General features: G+C 34.1%; 1 protein-coding gene across 2 annotated transcripts in view; it reads right to left on the bottom strand.

Annotated features, from left to right (window-relative positions):
• NOX4 (NADPH oxidase 4) overlaps positions 1-16,148 on the bottom strand; it is a gene marked incomplete at both ends in the record, with an annotated part of 142,219 nt that overhangs the window by 14,128 nt on the left and 111,943 nt on the right. Inside the window, 3 exons of one of the 2 annotated variants that reach the window (XM_080689888.1) lie at positions 606-674; positions 4,801-4,909; positions 7,122-7,241. In XM_080689888.1, the coding sequence (XP_080546014.1) occupies positions 606-674; positions 4,801-4,909; positions 7,122-7,241 (298 nt within the window). The remainder of the gene's footprint in view (positions 1-605; positions 675-4,800; positions 4,910-7,121; positions 7,242-16,148) is intronic. The other variant, XM_080689889.1, reaches the window with a different exon arrangement.

Below are 16,148 nucleotides of genomic sequence, written 5' to 3'. Positions count from 1 at the left end.
ATGATAAAAAATACTGTAATGAAACCTGGGAAAACATTCCCACCGAGATTTATCACCCTCTGCAGCTGTTCCATGTTGTCTCTAAAACATTAGATTCTTCATCTGGAAAAAACGGAGAAATATCTACTTCTCAAATCTGCTGGGATTATACAAGTTAATGTATATAAAATTTTTAGCATGGTATCTCACATAGTAAATAAACAGTGTATGACAGCCATTGTTATTTTTAGTTTCCCTTGGAATAATCTAAGCTTAATTGCATATGACTTCATAATATTTCTCCAAATAAAAGCTGCTCTTAATAAAAAAAATGCAAAGTTCTTCACTTATTTCATGATCTTCAGAAATAAAGCCCTTTAAACAATGCCAAAGGAGAGATGTTAACAAAAAATTAGCCCCAGTCTGCCGAGAGGATAATTGAAAGTCATAATATGGTTGCCTTCAAGGATGAGCTATGAGATTTCTGGACCTAGTCCAAAGGAGCCCTTCTTCTAGGACACTTCTGTTCAAGCCACCTGCAGAAACTTTCTTCCAGCACAGCTTCCACAGTAAATCTTCTAGTATCAAGAGGCTTGTTTAATTAACAATAACAACCAACCACATACCTGTATCCCATCTGTTTGACTGAGGTACAGCTGGATGTTGACAAAGTCAGGTCTGTTCTCTTGCCAAAGCTGAAAGACATAAAAATAAAGAGACTGTTTAAGATTTTTGCAAACTGAGGAGAATCAGAGGAGGAAAGAGTGAAGCATCCTAATGTACATGAAGTGCACCCACAAACATATCAAAGTGAATCACTAAGCCAAACACGAGAAGGACGGAGGGGGAGAGAATGGGGTGGGAATGGTGGAAGGGCTAAATGAGGGATGTGTGCATGTATGTCTCTACCATCTTGAACCCTATTAAGATGTATGACTACAATACACCAATAAAAAATAAGATTTGTTCTATATACTCAGATTTACCTCTATTCTAACATATGTGATTCTATAACTTAACATATAACTTGGTTTATCACAGTAAATATTTATGAATAAATGATATCTACATAGAGAGATGACAGATATTATTATTCAAAACCTACCCCCAATAAAAATTAAGTATAATTAAGGCAGAAATAAATAATTCTCTATTTTTATAAATACAGCAACTATCATGTTAAATACTATGCAAACAATTTTCTAAAATTTTCCAAATATTACTTCTTTTATTCTATGAGATTTTTATATTTTAATAATGAATTCACTCATGAATATTATTGTTATAAAAATGCAATAATGATACAAAAACAACACAAAAATAAAAATAACATGAATGGGTGTTGGATTTTGTCAAATCCTTTTTCAGCATCTATTGAACATATGATCATGTGGCTTTTCTTCTCAGTTCTATTTATGTGGTGAATAATGTATATTGATTAGCATATGTTGAACCAGCCTTGCTTTTCTGGGATGAAACCAACTTGGTCATGGTGTACAATTCTCTTGATATGGTTTTAAATGTGTATAGCTAGTATTTTGTTTAGAATTTTTGCACCTATGTTCATCAAGGATATTGGTCTGTAATTTTCTTTTCTTGAGGTATCTTTATTTGGTTTAGGGATTAATGTGATACAGGCCTTGTAAAAGGAATTTGGGAGAATTCCATCTCTTTCAAATTTCCAAAACAAGTTGTGAAGTACTGGGATTAGTTCTTTGTTGAAGGTTTTGTGGAATTCAGCTGAAAACCCGTTAGGGCCTGGGCTTTTCTTTGGTGGAAAAATTTTTATTGCTTTTCTATTTCTTTGCTTGCTATTGGTTTTTTTTAGGCTTGCTATATTCTCTTGGTTCAATTTAGGTAGGTTATTTTTGCTAGAAAACAAGAACCTAAAGAGGAAGCCTACAGAATGAGAGATCTTTAACAGCCACCACTCTGATAGAGGGCTAATATCCAGAATATACAAAGAGTTGAAAAGACTCTACAATAGCAAAACAAATAACCCAGTCAAGAAATGGGCAACTTAATTGAATAGACACTTCACAAAAGAAGAGATACAGATAGCCAATAGATACATGAAAAATGTTCAATGTCAATAGCCATTAGGGAGATGCAAATCAAAACTATGCTGAGATTCATCTAACCCCAATCAGAATGGCAAGCATAAACAAATCAAATAAGAACAAATTCTGGCGAGGATATGGGGAAAGAGGAGCTCTTTTACACTGTTGGTGTGGGTGCAAACAGTTCAGCCACTATGGAGATCAGTGTGGAGATTCCTTAGAAAATTGGAAATGGATCCACTATATGATCTGGCTATACCACTCCTGGGTATCTATCCAAAGGGGTTGAAATCAGAGAACTACAGTAACATATGTATACCCATGTTCATAGCAGCACAATTTGTCATAGCCAAAATATGGAACCAACCTAGGTCTCCATCAACAGATGAATGGATTGCAAAATTATGGGAAATACACACAATGGAGCTCTACTCAGCTATAAAGAAGAACAAAATCATGGCATTCACAAAAAGATGGAAAGTCCTGGAGAACATTATGTTAAGTGAGATCAGCCAAGCACAGAAAGAGAAGGGACATATGTCCCAAACTAGGGAGCATTAGGAATACCAGAGGGACTCCAGAAAGTGGAGGGGAAACCTCAGCCAACCTGAAATGGAAGGGTAGGAGACAAAGAAGGCTGAGGTTAATTAATGAAGGAGCTACATTCGAATATGTGTAAAAGTATGAATGCAGCGTGTTCAACCTGGACACTCATTGTTGGAAGGGGGGAAAGGTGTAGTTGGGGAGAGAGGGCACCACGCATAGTCTGAATGTATGCCATTTTCAATATAATCCACATAAAAATTAATTAATTAATTAATTAAAAAATTAAAATAAACATTTTCTCATTCCTGCTTTTTACCTCTTCAGCATTGTTCCCCCCCCCATGGAAATGCATGAAGCAAATATATACCTACAGAAAAAAGTATTCTGAAAATAATGTGCAACAACAGCTTTTCATTTCCCTCTTCCACAGACTCAAGCAACTGCCGTTCTATTTTGTCACTGTTAATTAAACTACTATAGGTATCTCAATATAAATAGAATCCATTTATGTCCGGCTTACTTCCATTAGCTTATTGTTTCCAAGGTTTATTCAGGCTGTAGAGTCATGTCAGCATTTCTTTCCTTTGTAAAGCTAAGCAATATTTCATTGTTTGGATTTACCACATTTTATTCCTTCATCAGGCCATAGGCATTTGGGTTTTTTTTTTTTTTTTTTTTTGTCCTTTGGCTATTGTGAATAATGCTTTTAAGAACACTGGTGTACAAATATTTGTTAAATTCCCTGTTCTCAATTCTTCTAAGTATATACCCAGAACCTATCTATTTTTTACATAAACTTCAAAAGCCTTCTTTAATCTGCCTTTCCCTAGAAAAAGTATACACAACCCTAATTGCCTCTCCTGCCATGCTTACTTACCCTTGTGTATCTTTTCATCTATACATTTATACTCTTCCTCCAGAAAACCAAAAATGCTATTGTATCAGAGGCTTTGCCTGTTAAATAAGGCCTTGAGTCCCCCCAGGTATACAATTCATATACAAGATATATTATTGGTACACTACACTCAAGTGTCTGCTCAAAGAACTTTTTGTTTGGTGGGCATTCGTGAATGCATTACATAAATGATCATGTCCTCTACTGATAATGTTGCATTGCCTCTATTTTCCTCTTCTTCCTTTGCTAATCAAGGTATCAAATTCAGACATTTGATATATTTATTCATTTGTTTTCTATGTCTCCTGCTTAGAATATAGACCACAAAAGGTCAGAACCTTTGTGTTATTTTGTCATGTGACTTATCCCCAGCTCCTAAAACAGTTCCTGAGTCATAGTAGACAGTTAATAAATACTTGTTGAATGAGAGCATGGCTGGCTGAACAAATGACTGCACACACAGAAAGACGTGTGCAATGACATCCACTGCAGCGCTCTTTGTAAGAGAAAAATAAATATCAAACTTTACGGAGCTGTTAAATAAACTAGATACCTCCATGCCATAAAATTATCTACATCAGTGAGAACGATGATATAGCTCTGGACTTACTTATAGAAAACATATTCAAAACATAGAATAATTTTAAACAGCACTTTGAAGAGAGAGAGAGCAGCAGCATGGTAGAACACTCACAAGATAACCTTGGTTACAAAGATTGAGTAAGGAAAGTAGTAACAAATTTTACTTTATCTGAAGAGTATGAAATATTTGTAGCAAAGATGCATATGTATTTTATTTTTATAGTTTGAATAAATAAAGACAAATAGGTAATCAATATATAAATAATTAAATAGGCAATTAAAATGTTATAGGTGGGATAGGGGAAAAATACCTCATTTCATCTCTTTAAAAAAGTTAGAATTTAGAATTTTTGAGATTCTGCATAGTTTATCAAGAAGCCAGTGGAGATAAGAAATAATCACTATTAGAACAAAGGACTGAAGGTGTAGTAGCAGGTACCTTCTCTCCATAGTTCTTCCCCCGCCCACTGACTCCAGCCATATGCATATATATCTACCTTAAACATCTTATGTTAAGATATAAAAATGAATGTTTATATATTAAAGCATGTCATAGAAATATATATACAAATATCCATATTTGAAAGATTTGTTCTTAATTATTAACATATATCATCTCTTTTTTAGGTCTTAGAGATTTTTTTTATTCTAGCAAGCATTTATTACATTTGTAATATGAAATAATATAATTATTTTAATGAAAATGCAAAACTAAGAAAACCAATTTTCTATTGTTACCTTGTTATACAACATACAGAGTAAGTCTGCAAACCAGCAGAAGGACTGGATATCTCTGCACACCCAAATAAAATACAGTCTTCTAAGCTTGTATGGCCTCCAGTCATCCCTTCAAAATTAAAACAATATGATAGTAACTAGGGTTGCAAAACAAATGACAGAGTCCCTATATTCCTGAAAATTTGCTGTTCATTTTTAAGCAACAATAGAAAAACCAGTCATTTATACTCTAGCATTTAACACAGCACCTATTACTCTCAAATGAATGCAGTAGGCAATATACAGATTCTAAAATGTAGCATCTTTAAGTGTCTGTTTCTGTGAATATTCTATGCATATCACCTGCTTCCATTTGAAGGTCATAAACTGAACTCTTGGATCCGAATAATATTGTTCCTGTATCTCAGAAAAACATATTTTCAGTAAATTATATCATTGAGCAGGCTTCCAAAGGTCATTCGGTCTTGCCCTGTCTTCCAGGCAAAATGAGCCTTGAGCAGTCCAAAATGTGTTGTTTGTCCTATTCTTAATAATCATTAAATAAGGAGATTTCACAACCACACACTATGTAATGCATTCCAGCAGCTCTCTATCCAAAGTCTGGGCTCCTATTTATAACTGTAAAGTACACTTGAGGTTAAAAAAATATTGTTCTCTTTCATAATATTAGGTATCCAAATAACTTGCAATATGTTGTCAGAAACAAATGGTTTCTGGCTTGGAATAATGTTATTAAAAAATTCCAAAAATCCTGAAAATACATCTAGCATTTAAAATATAAATAAATGATCATGGAAATATATCACTTAAACTTTTTTTTTCCAGTACTGGGGATTGAACCCAGGAAAATTCTACCTCCAAGCTATAGATCCAGTTCATTTTTTATTTTTTATTTTGAAACAGGGTCTCACTAAGTTAAAGAGGGCCTCACTAAGTAGCTGGCTGAGAACTTTCATTCCTCCTGTCTCAGCCTCCTAAGTACTGGGATTGTAAGTGTGTGCCACCATGTCTGGAAAAGCTTACTACTTCATTTAATACTGCGTAAAATATACTTTTAATGTGAATTGTGTCTACTTGAAAAATAAAAGAATATATTTGAAAGTGGCTTACTGCTGTTACTTTGTTGGTGTTTTTCTGTTAATAAATTTTTGCTTATAATCCTGGAAATAAAATACTGGAAATTATTTCCTACTTAGGCAATCTCATTTTGAAATTTCTTTTCTTGGGTTTGTTCTCAGTTTTCTAAGGGATAAACCAAGGAGTAATGCATTTGTCATAAAATCAAAAAACTTTCCGTGACCATACTTTCACAATAACCTCAGACCTTTATTTCTATATCCCATTGTTATATTTTTCATAGTCCTAACATTATCAAAAGTAGTTTTCTTTATAATTTTTATTGATTTAATTTTTACTTGCTCAATTTGAATGTAAACATTTTAAAGACAGGGACTTTTTTTTTTTAATTTATTGCTATATTCCCAGTAACTATAAGATCATTTGGCACCAGGAAATTCACAAATATTTGTCCAATGAATGAGTAATGCCTCTAACCATTGCCGAGAAGGCAGAAAATGAAGGCTGGTAGTGAATGACATTTTTTTTTTTTGTGTGTGTGTGTGTGTGTGTGTGTGTGTGTGTGTGCACGCACACGCGTGCACGTGCATGTAACTGGGGACTAAACCCAGAGATATGCTAACTCTAAGTTCCATCCTTAGCCCTATTTTATTATTTTTATTTTAAAACAGGATCTCACTAAGTTGATGAGGCTAGTCTTGAACCTGTGACTCTCATGTCTCAGCCTTCTAGTCCTGGGGTTACAGGTGTGCACCACCATGCCTAACATAAGGAATGACGTTAACAGAGTAAAAGGACAGAAAAATGCATAACTGATGCCTACTTATTTTTACAAGGATCATGTTGGGATCCATGGGCCATATGTTAAGAATCACTGAATTATTCTCCTCATTAACTAATAAGTGGAATACCTTTAACAATGAGTAGAAGAATCCTATAAGGAACAACTTCTTAGTAAGAAATGTCTGCCGGGCGTGGTGGCACACGCTTGTAATCCCCACGCTTAGGAGGCGGAGACAGGAGGATCGCGCTGGTTAGGAGCCAACCTCGCTGGCTTAAGAGACCCTGTTTCCAAATAAACAAAATATAAAAAATAGGTCTGGGAGTGTAGCCCGGAGGTAGAAGGGCTTCCAGGAATCCCAGTACCACCAAAAAAAAATAAATAAATAAATAAAATAAAAAGAAATGTCTGAAATATTGACAGTTGTCTACTTGAACTAATAAAATGAATTAAAACTACATACAGTAGGGTGTTGAGTATTGATGCAAATGGTGTTACTCCAATGCCTCCGGCCACGCAGAGGCTAACTTCATAGTTCAAAGATTCCTCGAATGGACTTCCAAATGGACCATCAATGTACAACCTGGAGAGAAGGCAGACAAAGGTTGGAGAAACAAAAATAACTTTTTATAACATGAATGAAACATGCTAAATCCAATTGCTAGGCATTGCGATGGCTCAGGCCTTATTTCATTATTTTTTATAGCTCCTCATAAGTCTAAAAGTGTAAGAAAGGTTGTCTATGAGATGATGATGCTTAAACCTGTCCATTTGTCTCTAAGCATGCCGTTTCTGAAGAAAGCTAACTAAAAGTGTAGAAGAATATAAACAGGACTCTGCTGGATCAAGATAAAACTGATCACAGGATATAACTACCTTTGACTAATAAAGTAATAATTCATTTACTATGACTAAATTCAATAACATTCTCTTTAAAGGCAAGATCTGTAGCAGACCTTAAAACATTTACTATGCAAACAGAAAAATAACAGAAAGAAAAGAATCTAACACTACTTTTTTTTTTTTACCTTATTTGGTTTATAAATGTAGAAACAACTAAAAAACAATCACAAAAAAACTAGACTTATACTACAAATGCTTATATGTTCAAATTATGTATGTGTGAACCTCTTCTCAACTGAAAAAGAAGTTTGTATTGTTCGCTTAATATTCATTTTTCTTTATTAGTACTGGAACTTCAATTTTATTCAGGAAAGCAAAGAGCACAGCCAAAATACTACATTTCTCAGATTCCATTCATCTATTCTGGCTGTGTCACTGTGTTTTGGCTAATGTTGTAGAAAATTGAAGTGCAATCCAAACAGCTCCCATTAAGAAGCTTTCTCTGTTGGAAGTTGCATTTATCCCTCCACCTATCTTCCTCCCTGGTGCCTGGAATATTGACTTTATGGTCTGAATAGTTATCTCTGATGGCTACAGAATTATCATACTTTTCATGGGCTGCCTAGTTCTGGATATTCTTACATGAAAGGGAAATAAACAATATGTATATAAGACACTGCCATTTTGCAGCTTTTTTTCCATTATGAAAAGTTACTTTCCTTAATATTTGTAACTGTCCAAAAATACATTCATTTACCAATGCATATAGCATTTACGGTTAGAATCCATTACAACCATAATATGAGTAAAATGTCAATATGCATTTGTGGGATTAAGATTAAGTGATTGGACTGGTATGGTGGTACACACCTATAATCTAAGTACTTGGGAGGCTGAGATAGAAGGATCTCAAGTTTGACTGTCTCCACAACTTAAAGAGACTCTTTAAAAGGGAGGAGCTGGGGTATAGGTCATAGGTAGAATGCTCCTGGTTTAAATCCATAGTACCATAAAAATAAATAACAATAAAAAGTCATCATTTCCACTGACATATTACATATGTGAGAATACTAATGTCAATCCTTAATATGCTATATGGGGAAGTAGGGAGTGGAAGAGACTGGGGAAAGCCCACCAAATGCTATATATAGTATCACCATTACTATAAACTACAACATGATGTGAGACGATAATTTACCAATAAAAATATAAAAAAGATAAATGCTGGGTAAATGTTTACTAAGTGAACTAACAAATAGACTTTATTTTGAACTCTGAGCTCTGTGGTATTGATTCTCTGTCATATTCTACCAATCATTGCTGAAACCTGGTTTTCTCTCTTTCACTCAGAAGACTACACTTCCTGGGCTTTTGTGGGCTATGTGTCTAGTTCTGACCAAAGAACTGTGATTAGAATCACCACTTGTCACTTCTGGAGTGGGCATGAAAATGGTATTTCTCTTTTACGGGAACTAAAAGCCATGAGTTGAAGCAGAAGAGAAAAGCAGACTGAAATTCTGAGCCATCACTCTCAGAATGCTGTGCTAGAGATCCACTCGACTCACAGAAGACACTGCATGAGTCAGAAATAAATCTGTTTAGTGTGGCACTACGTTTTCAGGGATGTCTCAAGGTTAATAAGTTTCTGCAGCAGAATTTAGACCATCATGACTAATGCATGTCTTAAGAGAAATTTTAAGAGTTTTGCCTTTAAAAATACCATAACCATAAAAGCTAGGTAGTAATCAGGATATAAGTGTGAATTCAGATAAAGGCAGAGAAATTCAAGTGAAGTGATGGAGGGAGGATTAAGGAAAAACGGTGATGGTAGGCCAGAAGGAGAAATTAATGAAGGAAACACTTCCTTTGATGCTATTATCAATTAATAATCCCATTATCATTCGACAAAATTATCAATGTCAATCTTATCCTATATAAAGAAGGGCAGGAATGAGAGGACACCAGAGGGGAAACTCGCTACATGTATGCATGTATATCCCTATGGTTTACCTAATATAGTACTCTAGAAATAAGATAAATTCACTAAATACCCACAAATCAAACAACTACAAAATGAACTATTCTTATCACATCTATTTAATTCACATTGTACAGCTTACTTATTTGGTAAACATGTACTTTGGATCAATAATTTATGTGATGATTTTTTTGATTCAAAAATAAAATATCATACCAGGTGAGGGGAAATATTTTTCTCTTTTCCCGAAAACCACATTAAATGGGTTGGAAGACAAAAGAATGACTTCAATGCATTGATCTTTTAAATGCTGACAACTTTTTAAAAAATCTTCAGTGTTGAAATCAAAACTTTATTTGACCAAAAAGCAATAAGAGGAATCATGAGAAACACCCCTTTTTTACTTGTGTGGTTTCCAAACCAACACACCCTACCTACTTGCCACAAAGATATTCTTTGGTATTTTGAAATAACTTTGAACAAGTAGAAAAGAACTTGGAGTTCTAGCTATTTGCTAGAAATGGGATCACAGACAATTTTTTGTCCTGTTCTAACTTAATTTCCTTAATTTATCAAAGGGTCAACAAGAAGTGAGGACATAAGAAAAATCTCCCAGGAACTGTGAAAGGCCACACAAACACCATGAAAGCTTTCGGTTAATGACATCTATGAGTGCTTATGGCATACCATTAGGTGTGAGATTATTAGGCACCCACTGCTCAAATGGTGACTTAATTTTTTAACCTATTTAAATTAATTAACATACAAAGTATATATTTAATGTATGAGCAGTGACTTTATCTTGGTACATTAAGAATGTTATATTACTATGAATGCATATGTAACAAAATTATAAAAATTAAAGGGAACTATTCAGTCTTGTAGTGATATTGTTAAGATGAAATCAACTTGATATTTTTGAACTTCTATAGATAGCTTAAAAAAAGAACCTTTAAAAAGGATTGTAGATCTAAGGGAATTCTAAGAAAAGGAGAAATCCTCTTTCCTGGTCCAACCAAAAACATGTACACATTTTTTGAAAATTTATTGTTTTACCCTTTAAAACATAATTCACGCCGGGCGTGGTGGCGCACGCTTGTAATCCCCGCGCTTGGGAGGCAGAGACAGGAGGATGGCACAGGTTCGAAGCCAGCCGCGCGCGCTGGTTTAGGAGACCCTGTTTCCAAAATGAAAATGTAAAAAATAGGTCTGGGAGTGTAGCCCGGAGGTAGAAGGGCTTCCAGGAACCCCAGTACCACCAAAAAAAAAAAAAAAAAAAAACATAATTCACTAATATTTTCCCAATTGGCTCTATTGTTTTGTTGAGTAAGATGGCATTGATCATTATGTCAAATCTCCTGCTCTCAATGAAAAATTCAAATGCTACAAGTTAAACTATATTGAAGATAAAAGTATAATGAGTGTTCTTAAAATCCTACTCCCAATGTGTACTTATCACCTCCCCCAAATCACTGAGATCATAATTAAGTAGAATTTATATAGACAACCTGAGGAGGAAGCTAATCATAACTTTAAGGTAATATCTTTATTTGTTTTGAAAACATTTTAAACATATTATTAAAAAATTTAAACATATTATTAATTATAATAAAAGTTTCCTAAAGAAATTTCACAGAACAAAAATTCAAGAGAGAAAATGTCCATTGTGGTCAAATAAATTTACAGGATATTTTAAGTAAGTACCTTTAAGATTTATTTATTTAAAAAAATTTGGCTGGGCGTGGTGGCACACACTTGTAATCCCCGTGCTTGGGAGGCTGAGACAGGAGGATTGCACAGGTTTGAAGCCAGCCTCAGCTACTGAGTGAGGCTCTCAGCAACTTAGTGAGACCCTGTTTCCAAATAAAATATAAAATAGTCTGAGAGTATAGTGGGGAGGTAGAATACCCCTGGGTTCCACCCCTAGTACCACCAAAAAAAAAAAAAAAAAATTGTGCTGGGTGTGGTGGCACAAGCTTGTAATCCCCGTGCTTGGGAACTGAGACAGAAGGATCACACAGGTTCGAAGCCAGCCTCAGCTACTTAGTGAGGCTCTCAGCAACTTAGACCCTGTTTCTAAATAAAATATAAAATGGGTCTGATAGTATAGCGCAGAGGTAGAAAAGCCTCTGGGTTCCACCCCCAGTACCACACACACACACACACACACACACACACACACACACACACACAAATTTTGTAATACAAAACTTCCAATTCTAAGGTGATATCATATAAATATATATAGCCACATTAAAAAAAAAAGAGAGAGAAGGAGGGAGAGGAAGAGAACTGTATTTCCTAGCCTTTCTTAAAATGGTGGTGAACATGAGGTTCGGTTCAGGTTAGTTAGGCTGAGTATAAATTTAGGTTTGGGGTTCTGAGAACTTCTTTACCAGGTTCTTCTCAACTGAGCGTGCATAAGAAAATTAGATACATTATCAATAGTAAGGAGTAATAGTTTACACACATCTATTTAATGGTGATATAATTGCATATTGATTCAATTTGTCTTTTTCTAATCAGCTTTTATTTCAGAGTTTTGTCAAAGCACTTGTATGCCATAGGTAAATTAAATTGCACTCAATATCTTCAACCATTTTACATATCCAAACTGGATACATATCCAAACTGGATATGTAAAATTCTTACAAATAAGAATATTTTTTATGGTACTGGGGTTAAATAAGAAATATTTATGATGGTCTTTTTTGTCTAAATATATTATAAACTTAAATCTGCTAAAGATGAGCAACAAAACTTACTTTTTAAAAAAATTTATTAGTGCATTTTATTTATGCATCATAATGGGATAAAAATACTTGTGTAGACAAACATGCATGCATCACCCAGGTAGTCCCTGCCCAGTCCCCACCCCATTCCCTCCCATCCCTCCTTCCCATGCTTGGCTTAGTGACTGACATCGATATGTTTAAGTACATCATGTGCTTTAGAGAGTTGCCTTCTTTACCCCTCCCATCCCCTCAGTTAGGTCGCCTTGTACGCTCCTCTATAGGATCTCCTTTTTCACCTAGAGTTCCTCCTATGATCCATTTCTCCTGAGCTTTCACATATTAGGGAACGCATTCTATTTCTTATTTTTTGTGACTGACTAATCTCGCTTAGCATAATGTCTTCCAGTTCCATCCATTTCCCTGAAAATGATGTAACTGTGTTTTTTTGATGGCTAAGTAAAATTCCATTGTGTACATAACCCACAGTTCTGTAATCTATTCATCTGTTGGTGGACATCTTGGCTGGGTCCATAGTTTGGTAATGGTGAATTGTACAGCTATGAACATAGATAAGACACTAGCCAATTTTACTTAAAAAAAGAGATAATCAACCCAAATTTTGAAGATAAGAGATGAAAAAGGAGATAACACAACTGACAGTACAGAAATTCAGATGATTATCAGCAATTACTTTGAAAAACTATACACCAACAAAATGGAAAACCTGGATAAAATGGACAACTTTCTAGATAAATACAACCTTCCTAAACTAAGTCAAGAAGACATAGAAAATTTAAACATACCAATAGCAATCAAAGAGATTGAAACAGCAATAAAGAGCTTATCATCAAAGAAAAGCCAGGACCAGATGACTTCCCAAGTGAATTTTATAAAACCTTTATAGAAAAGCTAATCCCAATACTCCTCAATCTATTTCATGAAATAGAGAGAAACAGGACTCTCCCAAATACATTCTATGAAGCCAACATCACATTAATACCAAAACAAAATAAAGACAGTTTGAAGAAGGAAAACTACAGGCCTATATCTTTGATGAACTTGGACGCAAAACTGCTAAACAAAATACTAGCAAAACTCATTCAAAACCACATCAAGAAAATCATACACCATGAACAGGTAGGCTTCATACCAGGAATGCAAGGCTGGTTCAACATACAAAAATTAATCTATGTAATTCATCATATAAACAGAACCAAAGACAAAAATCACATGATCATTTCGATAGATGCTGAAAAAGCCTTTGATAAAATCCAACATCCATTTATGATAAAAGCACTGCAGAGAATCATAATAGAAGGAACATAACTCAACATCATAAAGGCAATCTACAATAAGCCTACAGCCAACATTATATTAAATGGGGAAAAACTTCGAGAATTCCTCCTAAAAACAGAAACAAGATAAGGATGTCCATTATCACCACTTCTCTTCAATATAGTACTAGACTATGGCCAGAGCAGTAAGACAAGAAAAGGAAATCAAAGGAGTACAAATAGGAAAAGAACTCAAACTTTCACTATTTGCAGATGACATGATACTATACCTAGAATACCCAACAAATTCAACCAAAAGACTTAAAGAACTGATCAACAAATTTAGCAAAGTGTCTGTATACAAAATCAATATTAAAAAATCAGAAGCTTTCTGTACACCAAACATAAATCCACTGAAAAAGAAATTCAGAAAACACTTCCACTCAGGATTTCCCACACACAAAAAAAAATTCTTAGGAATAAACTTAACCAAGGAGGTAAAAGACCTCTACCAAAAGAAATATAAAACATTGAAAAAAGTCAAAGATCTTAGAAGATGGAAAGATCTTCCATGTTCATGGATAGGCAGAATAAATATCATCAAAATGGCCATACTTCCAAAAGTGATCTACAGATTCAACACAATACCTGTGAAATTACCAAGATCATTCCTCACAGACATAGAAAAATCAGTCCTTAAATTTATTTGGAATAAAAGAAAACCCAGAATAGCCAAAGTAGTTCTCAGTAACAAAAAATAATGCAGGAGGAATCACGATACCTGAATTGAAACTTGTTATTTATCTCTATATCTTTCCTCTATCTATAAATCAACTCTATTCCTTTGTATTAAGTGTATATTCCTTTTCCTTTTTTTATTTCCACTCATCTCTTTTTGACAACTGTCACACCTATTCATGCTCTGAGAATTTCCACAGAGGAATATCTACAATTACATCCTGATGAGAGATAGATATTCCTGAATTTAACAATGGATAATCCCACAGTTCACAAATATAAAATCATGAGTCATTTTCTATATTTTAATAGCATTCTCCAGAACCATGGCAAATAATATTTTTAAATATCTTTGCCTCTCTCTCTCTCTCTCTCTCTCTCTCTCTCTCACACACACACACACACACACACACACACACACACACCACAAATACAGAAGACACACATATACACATACACAAACATTTCAGGGACTAATCATTTTTATTTTCCATAAGCAGTTTTAATCTAATAAAAGACACCTTTTTCTATATATTATTTGCTAAATTTCTCTTGATAACAAGATATTAAAGATTGCAGGGACACCATGTTGACTACTTACGTAGTTTAAATCCAAATTACCACAACTGCATTAACTAGTGTGTAGTCATTATATATTGAATATGTTATGCTCTATAAAAGTCACTCTTTGATACAATATAATTTAGAGCACACAAGTTGTTTCTAACACATAATTCAAGTCTCCAAACATATTTCTAACTAATATGTACATTATCTGATGAATCAATAAAGCAACCCAAAAAAGTTAAAGTAAAATTTCAATGTAAATATGAATAACTGTATTGGGAATGAAAGAAAGAAATTCTAATGGACTAAATTTTAAATTTGCCATAAATATTCATATCAAAACTTTACAAATTTATTGATACTCAATTGTATTCAATAATGAATAAATGAGAACATAAAAATAAAATAAAATAGAATAAAATAAAATAAAAATAAAATAGAGAAAAATAAAATAGAGAATTTAAAATCAAAGGTAATGCTAAATTATTTTAAACTAGGTCTGTATATACACAAATCTCTTAAGTCGTTATGGGACTAATGCCCTTACAGAAAGAGGCAGGAGAGAGCTTTCTCCCTCTCTCTCCTTTCTGCCACATAAGGATACAGAAAGAAAATAAATGTCTCCAAACCAAGGAAAGTTTCTCACCAACCAACTGCTCTGCCAGCACCTTTATCTTAGAGTTCCAGCCACTAGAACTGTGAGAAATAAATGTTTGTTGTTTAAGGGACTCAGTGTATGGTGATTTGTTATAGCAGCACAAACTAGACTAAGGTAAGAACAAAAAAAGAAAATAGAGTTAAGGGAACCGAGTAAAATAGCAGCAAACAGAATATCATTAGAAAAATTTGTAACTCCTTCTTCAAGAAAATGTATCATGTGTGCAGTCAGCTTAAGAGGAGAAAAAGTAGGCATAGTCAGCCTCTGCAAAGAGCAGCCATGTGTAATAATATTGATAATCACTAATAATCTCTCCAGGCATATCCACACACCCTATCACCATGTACCAGAAAAACAATGTATGCATGTGGGGTGATATAGACACATCAGATCTCTGTGTGTGTCATGAGGAGGTTGGGAAGTTATTGCTGAAGATGAAACCTGGATTAGTAGCTAAAAAGATGTACGATCAAGTTAATTAGAATTTTATGTTTACTTTTGTCATCAGAATTAAGTGCTATCAAAGCTAAAGATTAAAGGGAAAAATCCCTCAGAAAGCAAAGTTCAGTGAATACCTGTACTGCTAAAGCAATCAAAGAATGAGTCATTTAGTGCACTGATTAGCTTTAATTTAATACATGTAAACACAATTCTAATTCTATAATGCGGTGACCTTCCTGCTTTACTTCAGTTATTA

Source organism: Muscardinus avellanarius (assembly GCF_963383645.1).
Source record: "Muscardinus avellanarius genome assembly, chromosome: 1".
NCBI classification, from domain to species: Eukaryota; Metazoa; Chordata; class Mammalia; order Rodentia; family Gliridae; genus Muscardinus; species Muscardinus avellanarius.
Note: the sequence above shows the minus strand (reverse complement) of the source record. Positions and strands in the feature narration are given on the sequence as shown.